The following is a 15,978-nucleotide window of genomic DNA, read 5'->3' as shown; positions in this document are numbered from 1 at the left end:
GGACAAATTTTTTTTTGCAAACATTTTTACTATAAAACTGGATTTTGCGATAAAAAATTCAATTTTCGCAAATTTGCAAATTTTTTTGCAGATTCTAAAAGTAGAGCACAAGAGCTTTCTAATGATGTATCATTTGTCATATTTGGACATAAAACATGGGATTTAGAGGGGGGGGGTCAAATTGACCCCCCCCAGCGTATCCTGGTTTTCAAGTACCCCAGCAGGGAGGGTTAATAAAACCTTTTTATGATTATGTTTAATGAATTTTTAAAGCGATAACCAGAAAACTCTGAAATATGAAGATGACTTTTAAACTCCATTTATATAACTAGTTCATTAAAAATTCGACAACAATTGTACAGTGTAAATGGACCCATTTTACTAAATATCAATTGCATTAGAGATCATTTAGATTTTTTTTATTTTCATATACCATTTTTTATTAAATATCAAAATCAAAGACGACTTTCAAGTCGTCTCTTAATTCCCATGTTTATTTGGACACCCTGTAAAAAGATGAGATAATAATTTAAAAAGGTATTTATTTCAGTGCAGGTCATTTATTCAATGTGATCCACCCCCTTTAACTTAACTTTACCCTCAAATAATACAAAAATAAACAGCTGGCGTAGGTCCTATATTGCAGTAGGTCGGAAAGTTAGTAGGTCGGAAGTTCAGTAAAGGGGGGATATTGCGTAAAAACGATTTAACCCCCCCGATCCCGCTAGGAATACCTTCATTTTAACCGTTTGTAACTTTTTTAATTCATGTATCTTGAATAAAATTGTACATTCTATGTTTTTCTTTACAAGGATCCGGACTGTATCGTAATCCTTATTATTACGTTTGTCTAAATATAGGATTGCAATAAACTCGAGAACAAAGACGACACAACCGACATTTTAAATATCGACTTTCTGGGTTCACCAAACCAAACCTGAGCAAGGAAGGGAGTGTGTGAGTCATATTTGCTGCCCTTCTACACTTCTGTCCCGTAAATTTACAATTTTGGGCAAACAGTTCGTTAAAATTAATTAAAACCATATTTAATTACTGCCATTTACAGCAAGTGAGACATTCGAACAGATTGAAATCCACTAAGACGCCATTTTCGAGGAGTTATTGGATGAAACCTGTTAAACAAATGGAGAACTGTTGAACATTTTTGAAGAAAATCAACGGAATTATCCTGAAGGAGTTTGTGAGGATGCTGTCGGACGAGGAGAAACCTCCTGCCCCTCCTTTGAGGCTGACCTCGAACCGAGGAGACTTCCAGGTCAGCCTCCCTGTAGACATGAGACCTCTACCTAAAGAACCTGAAGAATCCAAGTCCAAGCACCATAAGCACAAGTCCAAGAAGTCCAAGGACCATGAGAAACCGAATATATCCTACCCGACCAAGTTTACCCATGTTGTTCACGTCGGATTTGACGATGAATCTGGAGAATTTACTGGAATGCCTGACGCCTGGTCCCGACTCCTCGCAAACTCAAATATCTCCATTGAGATGCAGAAAAAGAATCCTCAGGCGGTTCTAGATGTACTTAATTATTTTGAGTTTAGTTCTAAGCATAAAACAGATGAAAAGTTTATGACTCACACTTCTAGTGCTGACCCCTCCCCCCGCCCTAGTTATAGTGTATCCTCTCAAGCCCTGTCCTCTCCTTCTAGCCAGGGGGCGGGGGCACCCTCGCCTTCCCCTCCCTCTTCCACCACTGTATCCGCAAACATTCCCTCCCCCCTCCAGCCCGAGGCTCCCCCTGTCACCCGGAAGAGTGGATCTAGCTCCACTCCCTCTGTATTCTCCAACACTCCAGACCAGGAGGAGGAGCAGGAGGAACATGAACCCGCCCCGCCCCCTATTGCCTCCAGACCGGAGAAAACCAAGTCTATTTATACTAAACCTATAGATGAAGATGATGATGAACCTAACAGTTTAAAGGTTCCCTCCACCATAAACGAGAACGAAGTGACGGACAACAAGAGCAATAACAACAACAATGTTGTCTCTAAGTCAGGAAATGAGCGACAAAAGAAAAAGAAAATGACGGATGAAGAAATCCTGGCAAAGCTCCGATCTATTGTATCAATAGGAGATCCAAACCGGAAGTACACCAAGATGGAGAAGATCGGACAGGGAGCTTCCGGTACAGTTTATACAGCTATAGAGACAGCTACAGGTATGGAGGTTGCTATAAAACAAATGAACCTGCAACAGCAACCCAAGAAGGAACTTATTATTAATGAAATAATAGTGATGAAATCAAACAAGCATCCCAATGTTGTGAACTTCCTGGACGCATATCTAGTCCATGAAGAGCTCTGGGTTACAATGGAGTACCTACCCGGTGGAAGTCTAACAGATGTTGTGACTGAAACCTGTATGGATGAAGGACAAATTGCCGCCGTTTGTAGAGAGGTTCTGCAGGCTTTGGACTTCTTGCACAAGGGGAACGTTATCCACAGGGACATAAAGTCGGATAACATCCTGCTTGGAATGGACGGGGACGTAAAGTTGACAGATTTCGGGTTCTGCGCCCAAATTTCCTCTGAGCAGAACAAGCGAACCACAATGGTCGGAACTCCCTACTGGATGGCCCCCGAGGTTGTGACACGCAAACATTACGGTCCCAAGGTTGATGTTTGGTCCCTGGGAATCATGGCTATTGAAATGATTGAAGGTGAACCACCGTATCTCAATGAAAACCCACTCCGAGCTCTGTATCTCATCGCAACCAACGGAAAGCCTGAGATCAAGGATCGGGATAAGCTGTCTCCAATCTTCCAGGATTTCCTGGACAAGTGCCTGGAGGTCGAGGTTGAGAAGAGGCCAACCGCGCATGAAATGTTGCGACATCCATTCCTCAAGCTGTCGAGGCCACTCATATCTCTTAATCCTCTAATTTTAGCCGCTAAGGATGCGGCTAAATCTCATTAATTTTTCATCCAGTTTCTTAATCGTTATCTTCCTTTATATATTTCCCCTTCAAGATGTTTTTGTTACACTTAATATTCCCAAGGGGAATTATTTTTTGAGATTTTCCCCATTTTCGACTTTTCGGGTAAATAATATATATACATACTTTAATTTATTCAATTTTCTTAAGAAAGAAAAACATCTTAAGGGTTGGGGAGAATACACCCCTGAAATAATGAGAATCCCTATTCTCCGTAGCTGTAAACAAGTTTATTAAACTAATTGAGCAATATCTTACTCAAACTGTTTTCTTTGCAAAGGAGGAAGATTTATTGAGTAATTTTTAATTCGACTCACGCCATATTATATTATTGTAAAATTTCTCTCTTTTGTGCGCCCCCCCCCCTCACACACCTCCATGACTATGTAAGGAGGGTTAAATTTATAAAAAATATCGGAAAAGTCTATTGTTATTTTCTTTACATATCTAATAAGTCAATCCATAGATTTCTAGTTTTAAAATATGTTTCAACAATCATACTCTCTTAAATATTTAAATGAATTTCCAGGGGTGTTTAATGTTCCATATCGAAAGGTTTGGGGAAGGAAAAATCAAAATAAATGGAACATTTTGCATCCTAAAACTTTAAGAGTCTCATCGTACCAGCTTTTGTCTTTTTTAGAGAAAGTTTTAACTAATAATTATTTGCAAACTAGTTGCGTTTCGTGTATTTGCTGATATATGTATCAAAGATAATCAATCGATTACAAACTGAGCTGAAAACTTTTGAATTGCCGGAATGAGTTTAACTCTAGGGAAGATTTAACGATATCTCATAGAACCGCGAGGAGTTAAACTCATTCTGTTAATTTAAAAGTTATCATTTGGTTGCGAACTAATAATTTTCAGGAGTTGCCTTGGAGGTTTATAATGTCTCCTCTCATAATAAATTATTGAGACCCATGCTGGCATAAATTTCAGATTTTCTCTTGTGTTGTCAACATAATTTATAGTAAAAAAGATTCGCGTGGTAACCTTTAAAAAGTATATTTATAAATCTAATATGGATTTAATTCTAAAAAATGTGTTTTTAAAACGATTAAAGGTTTCTGCAGCAAAAAGACGAAAGAAATAGCCGAGATTTTCCCATTTTTTATTAAATAAAATGAGACGTCATTTGTCAATGTGATTTTTTATGTTGGTAATTGCTTAATTAAAAACTTTATTCACACCTTCTGTCTCTAAATAAATAAAATGCTTTTTATAAGCTGAAAGTGTAAAAATGATGATATGAATCATATTTAGGCCTATACGCTACTCAATTACTTCTAGTAAATTATTCTCTACAAGTTACCATTAAAATTTAATCAATTTTTCTTAACTCAAATAATTTAGTATCATGTAAGTTCGAATGGATAACCACTCAGTTGTTTAGTACACTATATATGTATAATATATATATATATATATGGTTGTACTTTAAATTGTGAAATATATTAATGTATTGTACTATTCTGTACGCTAAATCAGAGGTTGTTTACGACTAGCTATGTGCACTAAATAAACATTCTAAAATTAAAACTTTTTTTATTTGCTAATTGATTTTTTTCGATTGTACACAAAAAAACATAAATTATGAAAACGTTTACCGATTTCCTTATTTCTTTAATACTTCGAACTAACTTGTAGAGTATTTGGCTTCGTTCGTTTTAAACGACTTGACGGTTTGTGGACGGAAAGTTTCCAAAAAGTTTTAATAAATTTTACAAATTTAAAACTTTTTCTAAATATTTGCTTTTCTTTCACTTAAATTTAAACCTTGAGAGAAGATATTTGCAAGAACGAACCTAAAACGAAACAGTAGAAGAACAATCGTTTGAAAGTCTTGGAAAACGAACCAAGCTGAATGCCCAACACTATCGACATTATCTCGGATGCTTCAAATTCAATATTTTTTTCGGTCTGTTAGATTCCATTAGGGGTGTATATTTTTTCGAAAAATCATTTTTCTCCCCTCCCCCCTTATGCTTTTAATTTTTCTTCAGGTGTTTTCCCCTGAATTGGAAAAAACTAATGATTTTTAAGGACCAATCGATGATTTTTTAAGTGAAAACTAAAAAATGATAAAAAAAAGTTGCCCTTTGATGTCTAATTTTTTTTTCTTCTCTTCCAAATCATTCTGATAAATAATTCCGTAGAAAAAATGAATTTTAAAATGGTTTTTATTTCCAAGGGGAGTAGGGGATGCAGAAATAGAAGGAAGGGGGGGTTTCAGAAAAAAAATCCAGTGACCCGCCGCGCCTTAACACAAAAAACGATATTTGTTTTCTCTGTAAAGAAGGTCGGAACTTTAGTGTGGAGTATCGTCAATCTTGAATGCTCGATATCGATATCCATTGTGGGCACTTTTCTCAATTTGAGAATCAAAACTTGATCGAAGAGCATTTAAATTAATCAGTTTGTCGGCACATAAGATAGAGAACAATTCTTATTTTACGAAATTCACGACTCAAAAGTTCATAATTATCAGTCATTATTTGGATATTTTTCACAGTAATAACAAACGTTGCATTAAAGCTTGGGGTTTGAATGGTTTTGAAAGAAGAAATTGGTGACATTCTTAGTTATTTTTTTGTACCTAATCGATAATGTATCACAATCACTTGTTGCTTTTGGATTTCTGAGTGTAAGAATATAAGTAACTAGCTTGAAAACCTAGATTTGCCTTGAAAAGTTTTCTTTGTTCAGTGCTTAGGATCCGGATCCGCAACATTTTGGCTCCCTGGTTCCACTAAAATATGCGGATCCATGGATCCGGATCCAAGGCAAAATATCAACCAAAAACTGCAAACAATCTTTTGCTCTCAAAACTCAAATTTGAACTGTTGAAAAAAGAGAGATGATCAAAAATGTCCTAATCTCTGAATGGTTTATCAAAATTAAGTGAAAAGAAGGTGGATCCGCATTTGAACTACTGTCGTTTGAACTATTGTTCGAATTCTAACTACTGATAAAGACGTCATTTCCTGTAGTTCAAAAAACACATTTACTCTTTTGAACTATTAAATATGCAGTTTAAAATTTTTAATATATCTCATGAAAAGATCTAGGTCAAACAATCATCACAAAATAGTTTACATGATCAAAAAATTATTTCACATCCGGAAATGAAAATTATTAAATGGCCAAAACAAGTTCAAATGAGCAAAACAATTAAGTTCAAATTTCAACCAAACATAGCTTTCAAATAGTTCAAAATAGTTCAAAATGAGCAAAATAATTAATTCAAGTGAACCAAAAAATAGTTCAAATGAGCAAATGAGCAAAAAATAGTTTAAATAAGCAAAAAAATAATTCAAATGTCGTTTAAACTTTTTTTTAGCATCATTAAAACAATTTTGTTTGCGTATTTGAACTATTTTTTACTCATTTGAACTATTTTATTGCTCAATTTAACAATTTTTTGGCTCATTTGAACTATATTGTTTGCTCATTTAAACTTTATATTTTTCGGCTCAATTGAACTATTTTTTTTATAGTTAAAATGAGCAAAAAAAATAGTACAAATGCTTAGAGAATGTTATCGTTTGAACTACTACACGTGGTGCCACGTGCAGTAGATCAAAGAGATCAAACGGTATTAAAAAAAGAAGAAACATATTTTTAAAATTGTTTTGCTATTAAAATTCAGTAAATTTTAAATAAATGTTCATGACCTGGATCCGGATTCATTTTTTCCAGTGCGCATCAAAATTGAATGTATTCTATACACTTCTTTATATGAATTAACCTATTCAAATAAGAACTATTGATCATAGCTTAGAACATTTCGGTGGTTCTTCAGAGTTTCCCAATCAAAACTTGGGGCAAATCGTTTATAAGGTTCCTGAGTTATAATCGGACGTAAGAACACAGATTACATTATATAGAAAATGAATAATGATAAATGATTCTTATCAATTCTTCTTCAAGTGTGATCAGGATTTGAGATATGACTATGCAAGCAAAAATTTCTTTATTAAAATTGATATTTTGATTAGGTTTTGATAAGTGCATTTACTTTAAATATTTTTTTCTTATTTGTCTTTGTGAAAGTCGACCCACTCAATTTAAAAATGTTAAACCAAGTTAAGAAAATTCCCAGGGTTCTATCAAATTTCCAAATTAAAGTTTGAGGCTGATAAGTAAAAAATTATTTTTGAAGAAAGTATTGAAAAACTTCTATATAATGTCCAATTTTGTGAATGCCCCCCATCGTCAAAAAAAATAAATTCGTCCTTCATCGAGGTAATTCTCGTATATATATGCTTCTGACTCTTCTTGCTAAATTTTTTCTTTAAAACTTAAAATTCTTTTTAAAACCTTGTAAAAAGGGTTCCATCTAGTGACATTGTAGTAAAAAAACATGCCCGACGCGGTATCCTTTAATCCTCGTTACAATGAGAAAGATATCTTCGTTATTCATTCTGTGACAACGCTCAATTTGCATACAGAAAAACGAGGATACCTACATAATGTATCTTAATGTGAATCAGGAGACTAACTCCAAAAATGAAGGCTAACTTCATATTTTGTCACAAACCCCTTCATTTTCTTAACGCTGAAAAAGTTGATTTATCAATGGACGAATGCGAGATAAGGCTAGTTTTGTCGATCTTTCGCTATTTAATCTTCCAATTTTTTTAAAATATATACAGGGTGTCCCACCAAACATGACAATTGGTAAATACTTAATAGAATGTCTTCTTCCATAGTTTCTTAATTTGTTTAATACAAAAAACAGTAATTAAACTATTATATAGGAGTCATATTATAGTAAACTTAACTCCAAAGTAAAATATATTTGAGCAAAAGATTTTTTAAACGAAATAAACTGCAAACAGTCTTAAATATCTAATACAGTGTATGCAAGACGACATTCGAAACTATTTACCAACTTTCATGTTTCGTGGGACACCCTGTATTTTTAGAATCCATGGTTGAAATTGTTTAAAGGATAATCTCCGGGATATTTGGGCAGGTATGTACCAAAATATTACAGATTCTAGGCACTGATCAATGATTTTTATCACAATTAAGAAACAAGATTCTGGACATTTTTGTTGTTTTAAAATGGCATTTAATGGTAAACTTCTGAATAACTTTGCCACTGCATTATTTTTTTTTTTAAAACTCGGCGAAATTAGAATTCATAGAAAATTCCACCAACTAACGTATCTTGTATTTTATATCCTTATCTACATAAAGTTACCCACAAAGGATGAGACTGTTAAGACGACCGGAAACATTAATGTCCTTCCATAAGTAATGTATTTTAATGGTTTCTATATATAAATTAGCCTTGTCTGTCTGTTTGTTTGTATCAAATAAACGTTAAAACGGATGAACCGATCGGGCCCAAATTTTTTGTGGGATATCACGAGACCACAATATAAAAGCGCTTAACATGTTTGTAGAAACCAGTAATCGAAAGACTGGAAAATAAAGTTTGAATGATTCCAGTTTGAAACGTGAAAGCCATGCAATCTATAAAAGTAAATCTAAAAGAAATCAGGTACAACAAATTTATTTACAAACACATGGTAACAAACTGGTATCACAAAAAGTTAAGATTGCATAATTATTTATTACGAGATTGTTGGGGTTAACAGAAGAGCAGGGGTGTATATTTTCTTGAAAAATTATTTTACCCCCCCTTGTAAAATTATTTTTTTTCCCACAGAAGTAAGGTATGTATTTTTCCACAGAAGTAAGGTATGTATTTTTAAAGAGTAAATTGGGGGAAATGAATAAAAATGGGTAAAAAGTATCAAAAAAGGGATGAAGAAAAATAACTTGCCTTTTGATGTCCAATTAGAGGGGGGAATTCTTAAAAATATACACCCCCGTAGCTGTAGAAGGGAACAAGTTATATACAGGGTGTCAAAATAAACATGGGAATTTTGTGACAACTTTTATATCATCTTCGATAAACGTATAAAATAGAAATTCATCTTTTTAAAGGGATTTCCAAGATGTGGTTTGCCAATTGTGTACCTTCAAAGAAAGAATTTTATCTTTTTTAGTTAACTAAAATTGTCAAAAATTTAATAAATTAAGATGGCATATCACATCTTTTAAAAGCCTAAGCATGATATATGTCATAATATTATCGAAAAGCTTAAATATCATGAATGTCAAAATATTATTGATCTTACTATTGACACACAATTCTACCTTTATTTGGACACCCTGTAGAAGGAAAATACAATCGATAGTAGAGATTAAAAATGATAACAAAAAAAAATCTGAAATTTTTACTCAAGCACTGATTAATAATAATACAACGTAAATGCACGCAGACGAAACAAAAGTCGGAAAAATTGGCAAAGTGAGCAAAAGTAGAGAATTGTTCAATAATATCATTAAGCTTGCATTTATATTTCTAAAAAAAAATAAAAAGCTAAAAGAAAAATATTCACATTAAAAATTTATGGACAATGAACTAGGAAGAATCACAAAATCAGAAAGATGGCTTATTGGTTACAGTCATGGTCGGGGTTGAAAATGAGGACTTGATTTTGAAGTAAAAAAAAGTCAAAGATGGAAGAATATCTAAAATGCCCCTGAGGATTAGAGCTGTATAAACTATACAATTTCCAACCGCAGAATTAACAACTTGCCTTCCACACTTTTAAAAACAACAAAACACAGAAAAATTGGCCTGCGGTGGATATTCTTAGGTAAATGGAATACGTAAGACTCATTTTTTCATTTAGACAACGATAAGTTTACGTCATTTTAGGTGAGGCAAGTTCCAAACCTGACGCTGAGAGTAGCCTTAACTTTTTTTTATCACAAGTATGCAGAGTGCAGACGGGTTTCTTCTCGACTTACAAATTGTGTAAGGTTTGAAACTTGCGTCCCCGGAATTTTAAACTTCTATGGTACAAGTTACCAAAACAAAACTTCTTTTAATCACAGATATTCTTTTTAAAGCTAGGTTTAGAATGCTTTAAAGGTAGATTTAGAAGGAGTCACAGAATCCTTGATAGAATTAAAAACTGAAAGAAGACCGACTCCTTTCTGCTTCTTACTGAAGTAGTTCGACACAACGTCGTCTTCCTGAAAAATAAAATTATAATTTAAAGGGATTGTTATTTATGGCATCACATCAGAGGCGTTCCTTCCATAAACTACATTGGTCGACAACTTGGCGTCTCCTATATTGGTCGTCAAGAGTACGAAGAAATTATCTATCTATCAGATAAGAATTTAGCATGAGACATCTAGCGGCCAACATATCGTCCCCCAAAGTACGTGAACTACACGACCAATATCTATTGAAAGAACGGGCTCAGGCATGTTCTTAACATGGAAAACTGATTATTTTCAACTGTGGTTTCTCTAAAAAAGTGACAAGGGAACTTATACAAATTATCAAATTTAGGGTAAAAAAAACGAAATTATTTCAAAAGTTATTCAAACCCGATTAAATTTTGATCAGAATAATCACCTTACACCAGGGGATTTATATTTTGATAAAAAATCACCTCTCATCGTAAAAAATAAATTTTCCCAATGTTAAGATGGTTGTTATAGGGCTTATTTCATTACCAAACTAGCTGAAGTGTCCGGCGTTGCCCGTTTTATTCAAAATATATCCCCCGGCATCTTACCCCTGGAGATGAGTACGATGAGCGTCCAGTGTGTGTTGGCAGAACATTGTCGTTGGCAGATAAAGAGACAAAGAAGGAGAACGGCACTAACCACATACAGATTGTAAAGTACGCCATCACCTAGTTTAAATAAAGAGACGGTAAGCGTAATCTTAGCACACTCCATGAAAAGATAGCAATGTCAGAATAACAACGATACTCTTGAATCCTGTGTAAACTGTGTAAGATAACGCTGTTTTAAGACTCGAAATGTATTTATTTCTGTGAATTTCTTTATGGTTTCTTGTAAATCAAGCATTGCCATCTCTGCATGGAGTGTCAGTGGAATTTACAGTCATTATTTTCAATTAATAACTCGTTAGTCGTTAATTAATTAAATTAATTTATTAATAATCCCAAGATCACCAGATACAGATTGTAAAATACGCCATCACCTAGTGTAATCAATCACTAATTTCAATTAACTGTTTAGTTAGTTTAACTATACTCGTTAAATAATTTTTTTGAGGGGACATCAAATGATTTTTTAGGTAAAATTATCGCAAAAGCAAAAACCTCTTCTCTTGATGCCGCAGGGATAGAGGTGTAATTCATAAAATATATACCACCGTTATTGGTAATTTAAAAAATCAACAAATTTTGACAATTTATCAATCCTGACAAGGCCTTTTTACCCCCCCCCACAAAAAAAACAACGTATATTTCTGAATACTACCTCGCTAAATGGGAAATAGTTCTCCCCGAAGAATGAGAAAGCAAGATAATGATTGACGAGGACCATCAGCATGGAGACTAGGAAGGCGGGGGAGCTGAACGAGAAGAACGGGAAGCTCGACAATAAAGCCAGGTGAGAAACCTAGAAATTTTAACTTTTATTTTTCTTATTTTTTTATTTTAGTATTAGAATTTAATTAGAATTGTAAAATTCATCGAGTATGATCGAGAAAAATTTTCTATTCTTTATAATTTACCCCAGAGATTTTGAGGAGACATCTAATAAAATTTGAAATGTCGTCTTGACAATTTTTAATGGGCTTTATAATATTTTACGTAAATCTCAGTAATTCTGTTTTAACCATTAAAAGTCAAAACGGCTGAACCGAAAAGGGCCCAAATTTTTCGTGGGACCTCACGTGACCCCAGTGAAGGATTATGGATGCTCAGAATTACAATTTTTTTATTTTTTTTTTGCAGTGCTTGGGATCCATTTAATTTGGATGCGGAACCGGATCCAAATCCTGATCCGGATCCAGGTCATTTCTACAAGATTTACTGAATTTTTTAACAAAATATAATTTTCATATTTTTTGTTTTATTTTTTTTCGCTTATTTTTATCTTAAATTTGATGAACCATTCAGAAATGAGTAAATTTTATAATCTCTCTTTTTTCAAAAGTTATGACATGGGTTTTAGGAGTAAAAAAGTTTTTTTGAAGTTTTTAGTTGATATTTTACCCCTTGGATCCGTATCCGGATCCAGGAAGCCAAAATCTTGCGGATCCAACGGATTGTAAAGATTTGAAAATCAAAGAAAAAAATATCATTAATTCTACGAACTTAATTTGTTATTGTTTTATAAAAAATGTTACACAATGAAGATGCTTACAGAAAGAGCCATAATGAAAAATAGCCTAGTATTAAATAAATGGCAGACAGGGGATTATGCATGAATTTGTTAAAAGGGGGGGGAGGTGTCATAAATAAACCGAAATAATGAGAAATAAATGACCCACCTGTGCCACAATACCACACACTATCATTGATAACGGCATATTCTCAAATAAGAAGAGTCCAATATATGTTGCTAGGGTTAATAAAACCATATATCTGATCGCCTAAACAAAACAAAGATTAGACAATAAACAATGACATACATAGGGTTGAACGAGCGGCTAGACTGTAAAATCGTATTTTTATCAACATTTTGCCTTCAAACATTCTTTTCACGGGACATTATTTTTCCTTTCAATTGCTGGATTTTATATTTTTACATCATTTTTCTTATGAAATAAAATGTTACTTGGGAGTGGTCGAAGATCCGAGAAAAAAGTTGTATAAAATGAGTTCGTGTGAAATTAGTAATTTCTGGGGTTGTATCAAAGATATTATGAAATATTTGTATTTCCATTTGTTAAAGACAATAAGTTCGTACAAGATTTTTTTCATTTCTTCTATATATAAATTTGGCTTGTCGGTCTTTTTTGTTTGTATCCAATAAGCGTTAAAACGGATGAACCGATCGGGCCCAAATTTTTGTGGGATATCACGTGACCACAGGGAAGGTTTATGAATGATAAAAATTAAAAAAAAATGTGTTTTAAAGGTTTTTAATTTTGTAAAAAAGTTTAAATTCTTGAAAATCCGCGAATTTTTTTTTCAAAAATCCGCAAAATTTTTTTCTTCTTTGTTTTAAAATGTAAACAAAAAGAACATGTTCACAATTTAAATAGAAGATGGGCGCGAAGCGCCCTAAAAGCCTAGTAATCTGAACTGCAATAAGGAGTCTAAGCTTTGTTTCAACTGCTACCGCTGTTTTATTATTTATTTGTTTGACTAAGTTTGGCTTTATAAATTAAATGGAAATACACTTGCAAGGATTCTCTTTCTAGTCGCATTATAAGTATTTTTTACTTTGACGCAAAAACGAGTCCATATTTCTATATTAGGTTTAAAACGGGAATGTTCGATTCGATTTTTTAACAACTTAAAAATTTAAAATGTATGATCTTGCGATTTAAAAGATTCAGGAAAATACGACTCATTGCTAAGCTGCCGTTGGGCCTTATTAACGACTTGGACTTTCAGGTTTAAGTTGCATCTAATTTTGAACAAAGTTGAGATAATAAAACGAGCCCGCGATTAAAAAAAATCGGGAAAATATGACTCGGGTCTAAGCTATCATTGTGATTGAGCCTTAAACCTTGGTCTAAGAAATTATGACTTGTTTAGTATTGGTTTTGGCGGTTTTTCAAGGCTGGAATTGGCGCATTCCGGGTTTTCTCGAGACCAAGACTCATTATTGAGCCCATTTTCCCACTCAAATCAACCGAGATCAATATTATTTTTATGATCCTAACTCAGTAAGTCGAGCCTAAGATCTCGCAGCTCTGATACAAACTGTCGTCAGAGTTGGGCATAAGATTGGGTCTTAAAGCTGGGTTTAATGAATTACGAAAGAGAAAAAAAAACTTTTAAATCGCGGACTCAGTTTTAACTAATTTTTTAGCTCTTGTGAGATGTGCTCTTTTTTTTACCCGGAACTACGTTTTACGCGTTATTGTCATAAACGTAAATTTAAGGACAAATTTGCATGATATTTTTTCCATAACATTATGTTGAACATTTTTATAACTTTTTGTACGAGTTTTTCAAGCAACGGTAAAAAATTAACAATTTTTAATACGTCCTCTGTAGTCTACATGATCTGAATACTATTACTCTGTGATACATTAAGTAAACTAAACCATCCCCACATTACCTTAGCCGCAACTGCTGTGAATTCTTCGACCAACTCGGCCAAATAATAAAGTCCGGCAGCAATTGCCATGGTTACAAAACAAACTTGCAGTACAGTAGCGATCCATGATAGTGTGTACAAGAACCACATCTGAAATAATCGTCTACATTGTACAACAAAGTATATTATTGATCAGTACAACATGAGATACATAAATTGAACTCTAAGTTTAAAATCATAATTTTGAGAAAAAACGGGGTTTACATTTCGTGCATTTTTACTGAACAATGTTGAACTACAATCCCACAGAGATGTTTAGAAAGCGAAGAGGAGGAGGAATGCCATCATAAGACAGAAGAGACCCATAGCTTCTGAGAGAGCAAATCCCAGGATAGCGTAGGAGAACAACTGCTGCTTAAGGCTGGGGTTCCTGAAGAAAAATTCTTATTTAATAATATAATAATTCCAGGGCCCTTTGAGTATGCACCCCTTTTTTAGTAACAATTTTAGCTCTTAATACTCAGAACTGCTCTTTAAGCTGACAATTATCATAGTAAATGGTTTAAATTATTATATGTTTTTTAATATTCCTAGGTTCTAGTGAGTTGTCACAAAATATTTTGAGCCGATTAGTTCAGCCGTTTTGAAGTTTGAGTCATGGTCTCCACCCCTCTTTTAAATGAAAGAGGGATTCTGAATTTTTATATATCATTAACACAAGAGTAGAGAGTGAAAAAGGACAAAACTGTACAATTTTAGAAAAATTACGGTTGTTTGTGAACATATTCTTAAAAACAAGTTATTTTTCCAATGCTTCCTTTGTGTACTTTCTTATTTTTTGTTTACATTTTAGGGGGGAAATATCTATCTATCTCTCAGATCATTTAATACTGATGAGTACGCCGGGAAAATGTCTACTAAATATATGATCTAAAATAAGTGCCTAAATCGAAGTTTTAAACAAACGTCTGCAGTGTATGTACTTGGAATCGAGGTTTCGTGAGATGAGATGGCTGAGTGTCTATCTTTGTCTTTGATCCTACACCACTAAGCTGTAGGCACATACAGCAGTAATCCTCTGACCAAAGATGTAGTAGTGTTCATCGGAAATTACTTATGGTTTTGTAAGGAAGAATCACAATCAGGAGAATCCAATCTTTCTCTATGTGTAAAAATAAATACGAACCTGGCATATCCAATGATAAGTGATCCGAACACGGATCCAATCCCTGCTCCGGATCCAGCGACTCCGACAGTGGCGGCTCCGGCTCCGATGAACTTAGCAGCAGAGTCAATATCCCGGCTCACTAAACAATATTGCGATTTCAAAGATTAAAAAAATAATTAGATTTTTATATAATTGGCAATAAAAATTCTTTTTTCATGGTAGACATTTTAATGAATCCCCCACTCCCGGAAAATAAAATAATCTTGATAATTTTGGGGGAAAACTGAAAAAACTATTTTTGATCATTTATATCAACAAACTTATGCTAAAAATAATCTTTTTTTTTCCACCAGGAAATAAAAGAAATTTCTAGAATATTTTCCATTGAAATTTTTTCTAAATCGAAAAAATAAAAATGTAAATATAACACTAAAATTTTGATGGCTTCACTTGAACATTCTATTTGTAATTGGTATGGCAAATATTACGTAAGTTAAGAAAATAGATATTACAGAAAGACTGGTATGTCCGATTAACAACTATATCCTAAAAACCTCTACCTGAATAAAAGTAGGGAGGAAATCGACTTTAAATTCTGTCTTACGTTTTCGATGTTACAATATCCCAAGTCCATTTGAAAACATTACAATTAAAAAAATGTTAATTTTCTGGGGTATACATTTTCTCGAAAATCACTCCCACCCCTGTTGAAAATCTTTTATTAGTATTCCCCCGAAGTTATCTTTTTTAGGGTTTTATTACCTAATTCGGGGGGGG

The 15,978-nt window shown here is 33.5% G+C and overlaps 3 protein-coding genes across 5 annotated transcripts in view; 1 reads left to right on the top strand and 2 right to left on the bottom strand.

Moving 5' to 3' along the window:
- Positions 1-932: 932 nt before the first annotated feature.
- On the top strand, positions 933-3,991 carry LOC111715220 (serine/threonine-protein kinase PAK 3). The gene has a single exon (XM_023490522.1). The coding sequence runs from the start codon at positions 1,208-1,210 to the stop codon at positions 2,936-2,938; it is 1,731 nt and encodes a 576-aa protein (XP_023346290.1). The 5' UTR covers positions 933-1,207; the 3' UTR covers positions 2,939-3,991.
- A 4,477-nt stretch (positions 3,992-8,468) lies between these two features.
- LOC111715221 (protein TEX261) lies at positions 8,469-14,201 on the bottom strand. 3 transcript variants are annotated; one of them, XM_023490526.1, is made up of 6 exons: positions 14,055-14,201; positions 12,310-12,411; positions 11,292-11,432; positions 10,577-10,696; positions 9,856-10,022; positions 8,469-8,590 (listed from the first exon to the last, which is right to left on the bottom strand). In XM_023490526.1, the coding sequence occupies exons 1-5, from the start codon at positions 14,181-14,183 to the stop codon at positions 9,903-9,905; spliced, it is 612 nt and encodes a 203-aa protein (XP_023346294.1). In that variant the 5' UTR covers positions 14,184-14,201; the 3' UTR covers positions 8,469-8,590; positions 9,856-9,902. The 3 variants fall into 3 exon arrangements, with proteins under 3 accessions (XP_023346294.1, XP_023346293.1, XP_023346292.1); XM_023490525.1 differs by lacking the exon at positions 8,469-8,590 and adding an exon at positions 9,167-9,726; XM_023490524.1 differs by lacking the exon at positions 8,469-8,590 and having other exon boundaries at positions 9,167-10,022.
- The window catches only part of LOC111715223 (ATP synthase lipid-binding protein, mitochondrial-like), a 2,306-nt gene continuing 510 nt past the window's right edge, over positions 14,183-15,978 (bottom strand). Inside the window, exons 2-3 of the mRNA XM_023490528.1 lie at positions 15,220-15,340; positions 14,183-14,463 (exon numbers count right to left, since the gene is read on the bottom strand). Coding sequence (XP_023346296.1) covers positions 14,349-14,463; positions 15,220-15,340 — 236 coding nt within the window. The 3' untranslated portion in view covers positions 14,183-14,348. The remainder of the gene's footprint in view (positions 14,464-15,219; positions 15,341-15,978) is intronic.

The sequence above is a fragment of the Eurytemora carolleeae genome, unplaced genomic scaffold, assembly GCF_000591075.1.
Source record: "Eurytemora carolleeae unplaced genomic scaffold, Eaff_2.0 scaffold1469, whole genome shotgun sequence".
NCBI classification, from domain to species: domain Eukaryota; kingdom Metazoa; phylum Arthropoda; class Copepoda; order Calanoida; family Temoridae; genus Eurytemora; species Eurytemora carolleeae.
This window is presented reverse-complemented; position numbering and strand designations above follow the sequence as displayed.

Excerpts from the sequence above, each read along its gene's own strand:
- LOC111715220 (XM_023490522.1), top strand. The coding sequence starts at position 1,208 with ATGCTGTCGGACGAGGAGAAACCTCCTGCCCCTCCTTTGAGGCTGACC.
- LOC111715221 (XM_023490526.1), bottom strand. The coding sequence starts at position 14,183 with ATGTGGTTCTTGTACACACTATCATGGATCGCTACTGTACTGCAAGTT. Across the intron at positions 11,433-12,309 it reads TGTGTGGTATTGTGGCACAG|GTTTCTCACCTGGCTTTATT; the intron begins GTGGGTCATTTA and ends TAAAATTTCTAG. Across the intron at positions 10,023-10,576 it reads CATCGTACTCATCTCCAGGG|GAAGACGACGTTGTGTCGAA; the intron begins GTAAGATGCCGG and ends TTTATTTTTCAG.